At 47.1% G+C, this 14,243-nt stretch overlaps 1 protein-coding gene across 5 annotated transcripts in view; it reads right to left on the bottom strand.

Moving 5' to 3' along the window:
* Window positions 1-14,243, bottom strand: part of fray (oxidative stress responsive kinase frayed) — a 254,683-nt gene that overhangs the window by 109,085 nt on the left and 131,355 nt on the right. Inside the window, exon 1 of one of the 5 annotated variants that reach the window (XM_065436141.2) lies at window positions 13,135-13,432. The exons of the other annotated variants lie outside the window; for them this stretch is intronic. Coding sequence (XP_065292213.1) covers window positions 13,135-13,193 — 59 coding nt within the window. The 5' untranslated portion in view covers window positions 13,194-13,432. Of the gene's footprint in view, window positions 1-13,134; window positions 13,433-14,243 lie in introns of those variants that run through there. 5 annotated transcript variants of the gene reach the window in all.

Below are 14,243 nucleotides of genomic sequence, written 5' to 3' on the forward strand. Positions count from 1 at the left end.
TGGTCCAATCGGGAGCCTCTTCTTCAAGTCTCAGCAACAATGAAGCCGTGCGCTGCATAGATGACCCAGGTACGTTACAGCGCCGCCTTAACTCCCGGCAAGTACATCGAGTTAACCACTATTTGTCCTCCTCGACCACGTTTTCAGTGTCACTGCTAATCTCTTCACAACGACAAACGAGGGACGATGACCAACGATATTTCTTAAAAGTAGGTGTCAGTGCAGATTAAAAAAAATTACTGTTATGGGGTTTTACGTGCCAAAACCACGATCTGATTGTGAGGCACGCTGTAGTGGGGGCTCCGGAAATTTGGACCACCTGAGGTTTTTTAAGGTGTACCTAAATCTAAGTACACGGTTTTTTTTTTCGCCTTTCTCCCCCATCGAAATGCGGCCGCCGCGGCCGGGATTCGATCCCGCGACCTCGTACTTAGCATCCCAACACGATAGCCGCTAAGCAACCACGGCGGGTGTTTGTGCTGATAAGCAATGTAGGAAGGGCTGCAGAAGGCACACTGAAACAGCCCGGCCAGCTCGTTCTGATTACTGCATCTATACAGAAGATCGGAGGAAACTAAGGTAGGAGTAACCGATTATTTTTGAGTAATTATTCAATTACTTTCGTGGGTCAGTAATTGGTAGCCATAATCAATCTTGAATGAAGTAATTGTAACTGCAATCGGTTGCATTTTTTTTTTGTAACGTGTACGAGTATGATGTACAGGGTGTCCCAACTGTCATGAACCAAGATTTAAAGATATGCCAATGCCACGTAGCGGGACAGAACCAAGCTAGTGTTGATTGCCGTCGCTTGGAGATACTCAATTATTGTTTTGCATACCGCCTAATAGCACAATTAATCTTAACCATCAATTAATTAATTAGCGTTTCGAATGTTATAATTAGATGAAACGTATGAATGAGAAAATTGTAGAGCAATATAAAAAAGTCCTGATATATACAGCTTTCTGTTGATCAATACGTGCTACATAAAAGTACTTTTCTGAACGTTAATTAAGTCCGAGAAATCACGCAGTATTCCCGCGCGACAGGCCGCTCCAGGCATTTTGCGTGCATTCGCAGGCTTCTTACAGGCTCGGAAAAAAACTCTCTTATGTAGCAGATACCGAGCAAAAGAAAGTATCGGGAGCAAACATTCGCAGATACGCGAGGAGCAATCTCCCGTCAAGGAGAACGAAACTTTATTAATTATGGAGGTGGCGCTTCTTTTCGTTGGGATGAAAGAGCTATGGCTGTTTCTTCTTCCTATTCTATACCGTAACCGGCGGACAAAATTTTTTCAACACGGCCGGGGAGTGAACGCTTAACAGCTATCGCTGTAAAAAAAAGTGAAGAATGCTTTACAGTGTCACCCTTAAAATAGGCAAGTGTGGCACTCCCTTCGAGCTGTTTCCAGCCTACTCCTGCGCTTCATTTGTCACTCTGTGTATTTGAATATGTGATTTCGTACAATTAAAGAAGCTCATGTCCACAGAATTTAGTGCTCACGCATCACGGTTAAAGTACAACCTTTCGCGGTGAGACGCTGAGGAGAGAACGGGGAATTTGGGCAGAAAGGAGGAGAAAGCAGTTCCTGCGCAGGTGCATTGCTTCCTCTTCACAATCTCTCTCTCTTTCTGAAATTGTGAAGTTTAACGCCCTTATAGCTGCATGCACAGTGGACTATGAGAGACGCTTTAGTGGATGTTTCCGCATTAATTTTGACGCCCCGGGGGTTCTCTGACGTGTATCCAAATCTAAGTGCACGAGTACTTTAGCCTATCGTCCCCATAGATACACGGCTTCCGCGGCCAAAGTTTGAAACCGCGACCTTGAGGTCAGCGCAGTGCCATAGCCACTGAGCTACGGCCACGACGGGTACACGCGAGCATTGAAGTTTACTTTGTGCATTACTGCGACACTTTCTTCAGGCCGCTAAAGATTTGTTTAAGTGTCCTAAGATGGACACTGAAGGGCAATATTAAATGAAGCTGCATTTGTATGTTACGCTTCTCCAATATTGAAGAAGCATAACTTACAAATTCAGCTTCTTACCATGAGAGGAGGCTTCGCTAAACAGTATGAGACGCAAGAACGAACAACATTTACCGGCCCTGTCAGTCGACTAACAACGCCCTGAAGTTTTTGCGCAGACATTTTGCGTAATATAGCGTTGACACCGAGCGTGTCACTGCAAAAGCGACAATCTACATCTAGTAGCAAGCAGCTGAAGGTAGGCAGCTCGCGTTCTTCGCCGCATCGCCTAATCAGAGAGCACGCGCGCACACTGAGGTAATTTTCCATGCGTGGCTCACGCTTGGTTGAAACTTTGATTGGAATCCGGCCAATGCTGTATCTCTCTGCTGTTTCAAGCTGACAACGCTCGCTCGTACGGCGGAACCACGATATCAGTGAAGTAAATGCTGCGAAGCATTGACTAGATCTTCAACTCTCTCTCTCTCCCCCCCCCCCCCCCCACGTACACACAGACGACAACATTTGTATTCATACGAAAGTATCAATGAAAATGCTGTGGAAGCGCGCACAGTTACGCTAGAATGTACACCGCCATTAATGGACGCAGCACAAAAAACGTCTGCAGCTAAATATTCACCCGGTAATGAAGAAAATTCTTTAATATATGTGACAAAAAATATCAATCACCCATGCAGCGCAAGAGTTGAGACACTTGCATTGTGAAGAGAGAAACGGACAGCTAAGGACGACCTAACAATCGAACCATTTGAGAATATATATTTAAACGGATTGCGGCACAGCCCATGTCACGGCGAATGTCGACGTTAATGCGATTAGCAACGAAGCAAAGCAGCCGCACACGGTAGTGCCGGCACAGAGATGCGTCACGTGCGAGGCTCGCACGCCAGCCAGGCTCCTCCCTCGCGCTTCGCTCCGGACGTGCTGCACCATTCAGTGCCGCCGCTCGGTGACCAAAGATGGCGGGAAGAACAGGTGGAGACAAACGTAGATAACTAGATAAATAGACAGACATACAGCCCCCGAAAAGTGGGCGAAGTACTCCTAGAACGCTAATCGCATTAAAATAGCAATAACAAAGCAGTAATGACGTATCTAGAAGTAAAAGATCGGAGCACGGGAATGCAGAGAAAACGAGAAAACACACACACACACACACACACACACACACACACACACACACACACACACACACACACACACACACACACACACACGCACGCACACGCACGCACACGCACGCACACACACGCACACACGCACACGCACACACACACACACACACACACACACACACACACACACACGTACACACACACTGGGAAAGAGAGTGTCGATAGCAAGATATATCGCCACTGATCCTTAAGAAAGCTTTAGCTATTTAGCCCCTTTATGCTATGAGTACGCGGAAGCACAGAAATAATTTTACTCGGAGACCACTGCACCGAATTTGATGATGGCTATCGCATTCAAAAGAAAAGGTTAAAATCTAGTGACTGTAAGAAGCGGATTCATGATTGGGGTCGCAATGTTTCTTTTACAAAAATGTTAGAAATTGAAGCGTCGAAGAAAATAAAGAAAAAGAAAGCTCTTGTATCATGTGTACCACTTTGCAACTCAGCAATTAAAAACCATATCAAAAGTCTGTAAATTGAACCGAACAATACATCCAAAACGGACAAAATTGGCGCATTATACATTGCTCTGAAATATTCCACTGATTTGTTAGTCAGACTTTCACAAAACGGCTGTAAACATTGCAACAACCTTACGTAAGTTGTAAATTCAAGTTAAAGTTGTCCACTTTAGATGGTCTAAAGAAATGCTTCATACAGAACTGCGATATCTGTTTGTGGTGCAGAGTTACCAATTCCTAAGTTCGTGCTTCGATTTCTTTGTATTTCGTCAACAATTGCAGGCAACAAATAAGAACTCTGCTTGTTACAGTCGCTGGACTTCAGCTTTTTCTCTCAAATGCCACAAATTTCATTCATATTGGTCCAACGGTTGTCTCATAAAAACATTTACGCGTTTTACATGCATTTGAGTAGGTAAATCGGAGCTGACCTCAAGATAAAGCTTTTTCTTAAGAACGACATTAAATGTATAATGGACAAATCCTTAATCTCGAAAAAAAAATAAATAGGTTACGTCATGCGAAAGTCTCTGTGGAGCTAAGTCGATCAATGAAACGCGATACGAAAGCTCAGTTTCATGCGCAATTAAATGGAATACCTTCAGTGGCATAATACGTGTTTATCTAAGCAATCAACAAGCGAACGCAGGTAACATCATATTACATAAACCGAATCGTATGCTGTCCAATTTTTAATCTAACATAGAAAAGGAAAGCGTTTTCAAACATTTTCAGCAGCTTTGTGACGCGTGAAAACACATGGTTGTTTGTAGCGTTATAAAAAAAAAGATAATGCGTTTTAAACACTCTCCGTGGTTGTTCAGTGGCTATGGTGTTGGGCTGCTGAGCACGAGGTCGCGGGATCGAATCCCGGCCACGGCGGCCAGATTTCGATGGGGGCGAAATGCGAAAACACCCGTGTACTTAGATTTAGGTGCACATTAAAGAACCCCAGGTGGTCTAAATTTCCGGAGTCCCCCACTACGGTGTGCCTCATAATCAGAAAGTGGTTTTGGCACGTAAAGCCCCATAATTTAATGATGTGTTTTAAACCTCAGAAAATTAAGGTACTGCCGTGTGATTCTTCTAAAGCTTCAAGGATCTGCTTTGCGCTTGTGGAAGAGTCTATGGCACAATTTCTTTTTCAGTATGTGGCTGGTGGTCCCCGAACTTAAAAGGAAAACAAGAAATTGGTAATACAATAACCATAGGAATGAAACCAAGCTCAAGAAATGAGAACGAGAAAAGTGAAAAACAACAAAAACGTAATCAGTTATTAACAGATGATGATCATTTGAGCCCAGCTCTGAATTTGTTGGGCTGATCATATGTAAAATATTGACAGCGAAACGAGTCTAGGACGTGAAACCGAACTGAAAATTAGATCAAGTGGTATATAGAGGCGGATGACGAACAAAATGAATGACAGACTGATTAAAACACCGCACGTGACTGGAACAAAATATTCCATATCTGCTAATCACAAGTGGCCGATAGCGACATTTTTTAATTGTCCCCAGTAAATCAGCGGTATAAGTACATTTAATTGCCCTGTCGGAAATGAGCTTTGACTTTTCCGGTCACAGCGCAGTCCACGTTTACTGACACACTTCGCTCGTATAAGAAAAATCCGTCGGAAAATGTCTGGCATTAGATCAGAGAGAGAGAGAGAAATATATATATATATATATATATATATATATATGCTGCTGGTAACGAAAGAAAAAGAACAATACAGCAGGCTTGATATCTCCGGATTGAATAGACCATGTAGGACAAGCCCAAGTCAACTGTGTCACAAGTGTTTATACGTAGCGTGTTTTGCGGTCCAGTAACAAGATCGGGTCAAGTGTGTTGTTTCCATTGATTCGCCGTTGTCGTTATCGTTTGCTTACCGGCTGCCTCGCATTTAGCGCACTCGGGGTGATCCCCGATAAGAGAATGGTTCTCCGTTGCTTCTCCCTATAGATTACGCGGTCAAATTTATCAGGGGTTACTCGGTAGCCTTCGCTCGGTAACTGGGTCGCCACTGGCGCGAATTCACAGAGGGACGGCGCACTGTTTTAAAGACCGGGGCACCAATCAACGCGGAATATACGGAGGATACAGCGAAAACTCGTTAAACCGAACACGCATACAGCGAAATTTGACCTTCATCGACGGCTGCAGCTCGACATGTTGATCATCATCGATTCAAATTGCATGGCTCGTGCAGAACTGTCATTGCATACAATATCTAAATCGGCCCACAAGTGACACGATCGTGTAGGTAGGTGCTCTAGTTTTCCAAGCCGGCGTGACGAATTATGACGGGAGGGCACGTGATAACCAGTCGTGGTTTAAAGCACAGTTGGTGAACATTTAACCCAGCTACACACGAAACTCTGCGAACGGAAGAATTTTGCACGTTGGTATTCCAAAGCATGAAGACGCAATTTGAATCAATATTAAGTTTCGCCTGCCTTTAGTGTTTAGAAACTTCGAAGCATCGTAAAAAGAACGTGTATCTCATGCGAAACTATCGCCGAAAGTGACCGTTACAGGATAGGGCCTCTGGAGACATTGCACAACGTTTTACTCTGTGGCGTTACCACTTACCTAAATATAAGGCCTATTAAACAGCAGGTTTTTCCCTCTCTGGTAGTGTACTATTATATATATATATAAAATAAAAAGTCACTTTAGCATACGTTGAAGATCATGAAGGCGAATGCGTGCCTGCTCACGAGACCTTCATTACATTACTCCATATTTTCATTCTACTGCGCTTTATGTTCCTGATACTTGTTTCTCCCACCAAAGGCCGTGGGCTCGAGTGCCCTAATTACCTCTATCTTAATTACCAGCGCCTTAATTACATTCGTCTTATTAACACCAAAGGCCGAAGGTTCGACTCCCTATGAATTTTGGTGCCATAACGCCGGACGGGGCGGCGCCAGACATCGGATTTTTCGTCCCACGAGCCGTCTAAGGCTTTCGCCTTAAAACAAACATTTCATGAAAATTTCCTTGTGGAGCCTGCTCCTCTCTCCGTCGCTTAGGTGCAGGTTCAATTGTGGCTGAAAATTTGTTCAATTCGACTTGTTCCTTTGCTTTCTTTTCTCTTGTTTATTTTTCTTTTCCTATGCTGTCCAAAGTGCACAGCACTCCAGAAAAGAGAGACCAAGTTGTGCATTCATCAAGTTTAGCATTCTGTTGGTTACAGTAACGTTACAGTGGCGCTCTTCAAAACAGTCCTGGCAATCATTCCATCTTTCGAGGCCAGATCTGATGGCATTGACGCTGACCTTCTCGCTGTCATCCTACGCAGAAAGTTCTTCGAAAAGGGTCTTCTGTTGCTCATGCGCGAAATAACACATGCAGCTCCGCTCACGGTGTTTCTTACTGGTGTATCAAATAGCAAACATATTTCAAGCTGAAAATAAATAGTGAAATGACGTCGTCATTAATAAAGTTAATACTACAAAAATAACGTCATCCGAGCGTCACAAGAACGATTTCAGCGAGTACGATACGACGTTCGCGTGCCAAGGCGGAGTTCGCGAAACGAGGCAGAGTTTTCTGGACGCCGCTTTTGGCGAACCGAATTGTTCGTGAACAGGAAACCGAGGTTCGACCGAGCGCACGCTCCAATTTCGTTTATAGCAGGCTTAGGCGCTGTGCGTCCCTGGACAGTCACAGCTGCTGACGGCGTCGTCACTTATCGTATATATAGCATTCTCACGAAATCCTTGTTAAGAAGGCTCCCACTTTATCAGAATTAGGGAATCTGACCTCTCAGGGCAACTAAGCATCTGTCTCTTGGTTCCAGAGTGCAGATCAAACAACGCATGCGACTTGCTGGGGTAATTCGCTGATCTCAATCAAGGCAGCCAAAGCGGCCTGCAACAAGCGAAAATCTGATACGTTACCCGCATATTTCTCCGGCTCTTTCAACACATTTGAACGTTGGATAAAGCCTCCTTGGTCTTTGGACTGCGGTATAATATCGGACATACCATCAGGATCAGGAAAGTAACGCGACAGCACGTTGTACATGGAAATCTGGAGATGTCGGCGGTACATTCTTGGACAATTTGGCAGCGGACCGCGGTTTATGAAGGCTACGACGGAGCTGCGGCACAAGTGCGCGTTGGCTAGGCATGCAGGGTACCCGGGAGAGGATGCGCCCTGGCTGTCGCACGGTCTACGTCTTCGGCCATTCGTCAAAACAACCTCATCTGTCCCCATCCCTTTTTCTCCCTCGTTGTCGAGGTCAATCTGAGTCTGTCTCAGTCAATCGTAAAATCGAGCGCCTCAGAGAAGCTGTGCGCGACCTTCCCGAGTGACCTCAGCTTTTTCGTGCTCGCCCTGGCCTCACGTGGCCCAACAGGGCACCACTCGAACGCAGCGGCGGTCGCGCGTCGAAGCGCGAAAGCGCATCCTTCGTTTCTCCCGAGATGAAAGGAGACACCCCCCGATAGAATGGGGCAAGTGTGGAAGGCAGAGGGCTGCCCACATACAAGGACGGGATGCAAATTGGGTCGCCGTATCAGGCGACTCTGCACTGTCACTTGGTCGCCCGTCCTCGACGTCGCGAGGTCAGGGTCAGCGCGTTTCGCCTGCAGCCTTCGCTCTGGCAAACAGGCGCCCCATGCGCAGAGAATAACATCTCCCGCTGGTTCAACAGATTTGGCCGCCGCACGCCGTTGCCAAAGGGCACCTTAGACTGTTCACCAAGGGCAGAGTCATTGGCAAAGAGCGGCCGTGTTCCTTTAAAAATAGACGGAGACGGGTTTAGGCCATTCTGCAAATTGCGTACGCAAATATTATATCTATTTTTCCCCTCCTTCGTCGATACCTGCCAATAGTCAATTAAAGGTGAGGTCATGAGCCCATAGACTGTCTATAGCAAATTGGATGTCAATCTTCCGGCTAACCTTGTCTTTTGCACCTCATTTATATCTATCTCTTCCTGTGTTGTAATCAGTCCAAAGCTCTTATAGTTAAATATCTATATACACCTGCTATGGACTACCAAAATGTTTTTTTTTTATAGTGAGCATCAATTATGAGCCATGGAATAGACCGATCCTGTTCATTTGTTCTTCTTGTGCTCTAGTACTGAAGAGTCATTTAATACCAAAATAAAAAAAATAACAAGTCTCCACATCGAAACGCACTGAGGGAATCGATGTTACATGTAGCATTTTTAAAGTAGCTGGCTATCTAGCGCTTTCCACAATTTGTTACAAAGTGGACCGACGTGTTTGTGTAAATCGAATAGTTGCGTGTGCGACGCGGTCGTGTGGGACGATCGCTTGAAGACGACGACCACGCTGACAGCAATCGTATGACGTCAACGGCGTCTACTGCGGCCATTCGGCGCGAATTCATGCACGCCGATTGTTGGACTCTGCGTAAAAACCGCGAACGGGTGTTACCGAGGGAAACGAGCGAATAAATAACTGTTATACAATCTGCGTCACGTGATCCACGTTAAAACGACGGTGGCATTTGTAGTGGCGAATAAATGTTGAAATGTGATTAACCTGGGCCTATCACGAAAGCTTTACGACGTGGCACAGTTTCTAGATATAGCGTATAAGCTGATACAAGGAAAGTACAGAAAACTTTGGGCCAATATTCAAGACAGTGCATTCTCACAGAGCACCTCAAAAGCGAGAGGTCTCGCGAGGAAAGCTGACGAGAGAGTGGCATGGGACGCGCGCATCAAACGCTTCGAAGGCTTTGGAACTGCGAAAGTGCGCGCACGATCGTGGCCTAACGGTTCGAGTACCAGGCTGCTAAGCTCGAGAGCAGAGGTTCGATTCCAACGTCGGCCTCGCATTCATTCTAAAGCTATGGCAATACGGGAACCTATATATGCATACCTACTCACCACAGAGTGCCTAGAATGAGCCAAAGAATGCTTCGCATTGAATAAAGAAATTGCAGCAGGTGTACAGTATAACATGGAACCAGCAACTATATACCCGCTTCCAAGCCGAAGGCTCGAACCACTACGCAACGCTTCGCGCAAGTGGTTTGATAGCACTTTCGCTGGGCACTGGCTCACACCTGAGCGTTTTTAGCACAAACGATTTTACTTCGGGTTCGTCTCGTGCAAAAACGCGTGCAACGTTGGTGCGCGTGCACCGCAGTGCGCCCTTCCATCGCTCCACTGGCGTTCTCTGATTCCCTGCGCGTGCTGTCTCCTCGGGGGTTCACGGGTTCGAGAAACAGGGGTGCTAGAAGATGCGCCGGGAGTATGCAGGCGAACTCATCAAAGGCCACCATGCTGAGAGCTCGCTTACTTAGCGCGTCTCAAGTGTCCTGGACAGCTCACGCCTGCTTCTTCGTGCGCGCTGCGCGCTTTTTCGAAAAGCGCAGAAATATCTCTGTCCAGGAGCTTCCGGATTTCCTTCAAGTAGTACTGGAGTTCTGTGAAAGCTTTCAGAAGAAGCGTGGCGATTCTTCTCGAGATCCCCTGGGAGACTGGAAGTGTACCTTCTCTGTCCGGAGGGCGGCTCATCGTAACTACTGTTCACCATATTACTGAGTTCATGGATAGTCTAACGAAGGATAGCTCTTTGAGCGGGCTGCATTAGAAATTGAATACTTTATATTTGCTGTCTGGTTCGTGTCACATTCTTCAACTGCTTTAATTTAGTAAGTGTGGGTTAAAGCAGTCCAAATGTCAATGCAGTCCGGGGGATTTTTGCCCATCTTTTGTAAGAGCAGTGCTCGCGTGAGGAGACGCGGCTGATCGTTTTCGAACTACTGGCAGGCAACCGAAAAGTGAAAGCAATGGTGGGAATATCTGATCCGTCCTTGAGGAGTTGAAACGACAGATAAGAGACGACAACTATACGCACGCCAAGACATGGACTACGTGTGTGTGTGTGTGTGTGTGTGTGTGTGTGTGTGTGTGTGTGTGTGTGCGTGCGTGCGTGTGTGTGTGTGTGTGTGTGCGTGCGCGCGCACGCGCGCGTGTGTGTGTGTGTGTGTGTGTGTGTGTGTGTGTGTGTGCGTGCGTGCGTGCGTGCGTGTGTGTGTGTGTGTGTGTGTGTGTGTGCGTGCGTGCGTGTGTGTGTGTGTGTGTGTGTGTGTGTGTGTGTGTGTGTGTGTGTGTGTGTGTGTGTGTTTGTGTGTGCGTGTAACTTCGTTTTTATCCTCTTTAGGGACGCACGACCAGATTTCCCAATTTAAGTTGTCCCATTTCAAGGAAAAGAGCTTCCGAGAGTTTCGCACTTTAATCATGAAAGCAAAATAATAGTAAGACCAGCAAAATGCTACATGACACACTTCAAATGAGGGACGAAGCACACGCTACAAGCGCGAGAAATATGTGGGGCGAATTCGGCTGAAATAAGCTGCAAAATGACGGAGCAAGAAATACGAGCAAATGGGACGAGGTCTGCGCTACTTCGCGGGAGGCTGTTCCAGCTGATCTCCCCCTAGCCTTCCACTCACTAAAAGAAGGTGAGTCACATAGGTCTGCAAACGCTCGAGCACCCATTGTGAGTGGCGTTCATCAGTGACGTTCCTACAGCTGTTCGCTGGTTGTTTCCGTCGCGGTTTGTACACAAGTCACGCCTAACTTCACGCTCGACCGAGTAGCCTCGCGTATGAGCGCCCGGCAAACCGAATCCCAGCATTCAGGATGATTCATGCTACTACTACGCGAAGAAAAACGGGGACAAGGGAAATGGGAACGGGGACTGGCTGTGCATCGCCGATAGTGCGGATGCGACTCAGGGTTTCCCAGCACGGATCCTCATAAGGGGAAGGGAACAATTGGACCGCGAGCCTTCTGTAACAGAAAGCGGAAACACGAATGCATAAGCCAACCGTCAATAGCACTCATAGATCAGAAATCTTGACATCTGGGTAGCGCGATACGTGGAATTCCGACGCATGGAAAATACTGTTTTGTGAAGTAGAACGTTGTCTTTGTTTGCCCGTTCGTTCCACCTTAGATATGAGGACATGTGTCCCTTGGTCAACTATTTATTTATAGCAACTTTCAGAGCAAACCAGTTGCGAGTCTGCTCTTGTGTTCTTCCATTCTTCTCTTCCTCCATTGTCACATTTTTCCTTCGCGCAGTAATAGCATGAATAACTAACTCGCCCGAATTTGAATCCTTCTAACCCATTCAGGACGAGGATGGGGACCACGATATATTGGGGCGGGGGGGGGGGGGGGGGGAGGATGGAGGGACGCTACATTCCTACTCTACTGAAAAAATAAATAAGTTATGATCACCTTGACTTGTCAGGAAACACAATTCAGACAACACGGAAGATCGCGCAACAAAGGATGCTTGAATTAATTTACAGTGTATGGACAAGGGATGTCCTTGGAGCCAACGCTTCGACAGAGAACTTGTTTTTGTTGCTGCTCCGAGAAGGCAAGTGACCTTGCCGAAACGTTAGCGTCGCCGACATTACTTGTTCGATTACTGGTATTCAGATAACACGCATGTCATATGGGGTCTGAAAAGTTCCTTTCCTTCATAAAATCATATTAAAGAACAATGTAACGTGCGATGTCACGGCCCTTATGTCTTTCTTTATTTTTTTTAATTTGAACAGTGAGGAACGGTGAATTGCTTTGCTCAAAGAATCACTCCAATCTAAGTGAAGAGGAGATTGCAGCGCTAAGTTTGCCTGGCAAATTTAAGGCGACGGCGCAGAAACACGCTCGCCGAGTTGCCTCGGCGGTTTATACATTCTACTGCTGCTCAGCGATGCGTATTGACACAGATGCGGCACCCGGCCACGAGAGGGGTGGTACCATGGAACGCCGTTGTAATATAGAGCTACCCGCGCACTGACGTTCTAATGTGTTAGGATCAGGGACGTCTTCGCACAAGCAGTTGCGTTGAGACGCAGTCCGCCACTTATTCCTCGACAACACGATACAAAGATTGTAGACCTTCATCAACAGAGACAACGTGGGTGCTGTTTTTTTTTTACCGAAAACTATGTCGATTTTCAATTGCAACCACTGGACACATTTGTGCGCGAAAAAGATAGATTTATAAAAATGAAGAGTCAAAAGTGGTGGCTGTGTCGAGTAGCCTTCAACAACAAAAACAACAAAAAACAAATCGAAGCAGTTAAATGTGTTACCATGGAGATAAGGTAAGCAAGAGATCGCGAGTAAAGCTGCGTCAGGTAGCCTTCAGAGAATAAGAAATTATTAATAATAGTAAAGTCCAATGGAATACCGGAGAAACAATTGGAAAACGCTCGCGAGAGTAACTTGTTCCTCACCCGTGGTTACGAATGAATTCCTCTTTTCCAATAACGAATGAATAGCTACAACGCCTAATTGTGCAGTTACAGCACTACGGTCTAAGTTTTCGAGCGCTGAAATAGTTTAATAGCTGCGTACATCGACGGAAACGGTCGATCAACTTGCGCCGCAACCAAAAGGCGACCTTTACGCGAAAAAAAAAAAATATCGGAGCGGTCAAAAGAGCGAGCGCATACTCGCTATACGCGGAGCCACCGACCTGTTGGCCAGAACCCACTGGGAGGTCGCAGGCTCAAGAAGCGTCTTGGCCATCACCATTCCGGGCGCCGAAGGAATCCGAGGCACACGCTATGCGTCGTCCGTCCTTCTCAATCCCACCGGTGCGTACACGCGAGCACAAGGGTCCACTGACCGCAACACCTTGCGACAGCCGAGGCCGATCCGAAGCCCCGGCGACGACGTCGATGGCTTTCCAACCGCCGACCGAGCAAAAGACAGAGGCAACGTGCACGCAGAGAGCGGATTCCACCACGGCTGCGAGCTTATACTTGAGCACCAGTTTGCACGAGCCGCGGCACTTGTCCCGCAGATGCACGTACAGGGGAACGGAGCGAGAGGAGCCCGTCGCATCGCGTCCTATATACCTTTCGCTCGATTCCCTTTCCACCGAGGTTACGCTGCTGAGCTCAGGTCCTTCCGTAGACAGACACACTGTCCTTCTTTCCTTTCTTCTTCTGTTCTGCTGTTCTTTCTTTTGCGTGCCCGACTCCCGAAGGGAGACGTGTTGCAAACCGCGGCCGCAATCAGTCGCCGTTCATGCGTGCGCGGAGAGGGTGCATATCTCGGCGCTTGTGTACCTGTCCCGCGAAAAAGATGTCGTTATGTGTTTGTCGAGCAGCTCTGGCTCCTCGACTCGAATCGGAAGAGCGAGCCGCGAAAGAATGGGAGGAAGGTACACGCAGGGAGGGGGTGCAGGTAGGAAGAGAGGGAGGAGGAGGAGGAACCGTTATCTGAAGCACGCGAGAAACGAACGGAGAGGTACGACTCTACTTTTCCCACCCACTGTCTGCGCTTGCGCGCCTCGCGGGCCTGTTCGTGCTCGTGCAGCGAGTTGTTTCAAGGCGCGAGTAATGGCGTTGGAACAAGGGTCACTACGGGACAGAAAATTGAGTGAGGCATTTGGAGGGGGTTGCAAACTAAAACTAACCCACACTTACATCTCCTGCACAAAATAGACAAAGATAGATATCCAGACGAGTGCCCGTGGTGCGGGGCCGAGCCCACGCCGGACCAGATGACATGGGAATGCGCCAAGGCTCCTCAAGACAACGCTCACGAAAGCACAAAGCGAGAGGGATGCGAGGCCTT

This window comes from Dermacentor albipictus, chromosome 1 (assembly GCF_038994185.2).
Source record: "Dermacentor albipictus isolate Rhodes 1998 colony chromosome 1, USDA_Dalb.pri_finalv2, whole genome shotgun sequence".
Lineage (NCBI taxonomy): Eukaryota > Metazoa > Arthropoda > Arachnida > Ixodida > Ixodidae > Dermacentor > Dermacentor albipictus.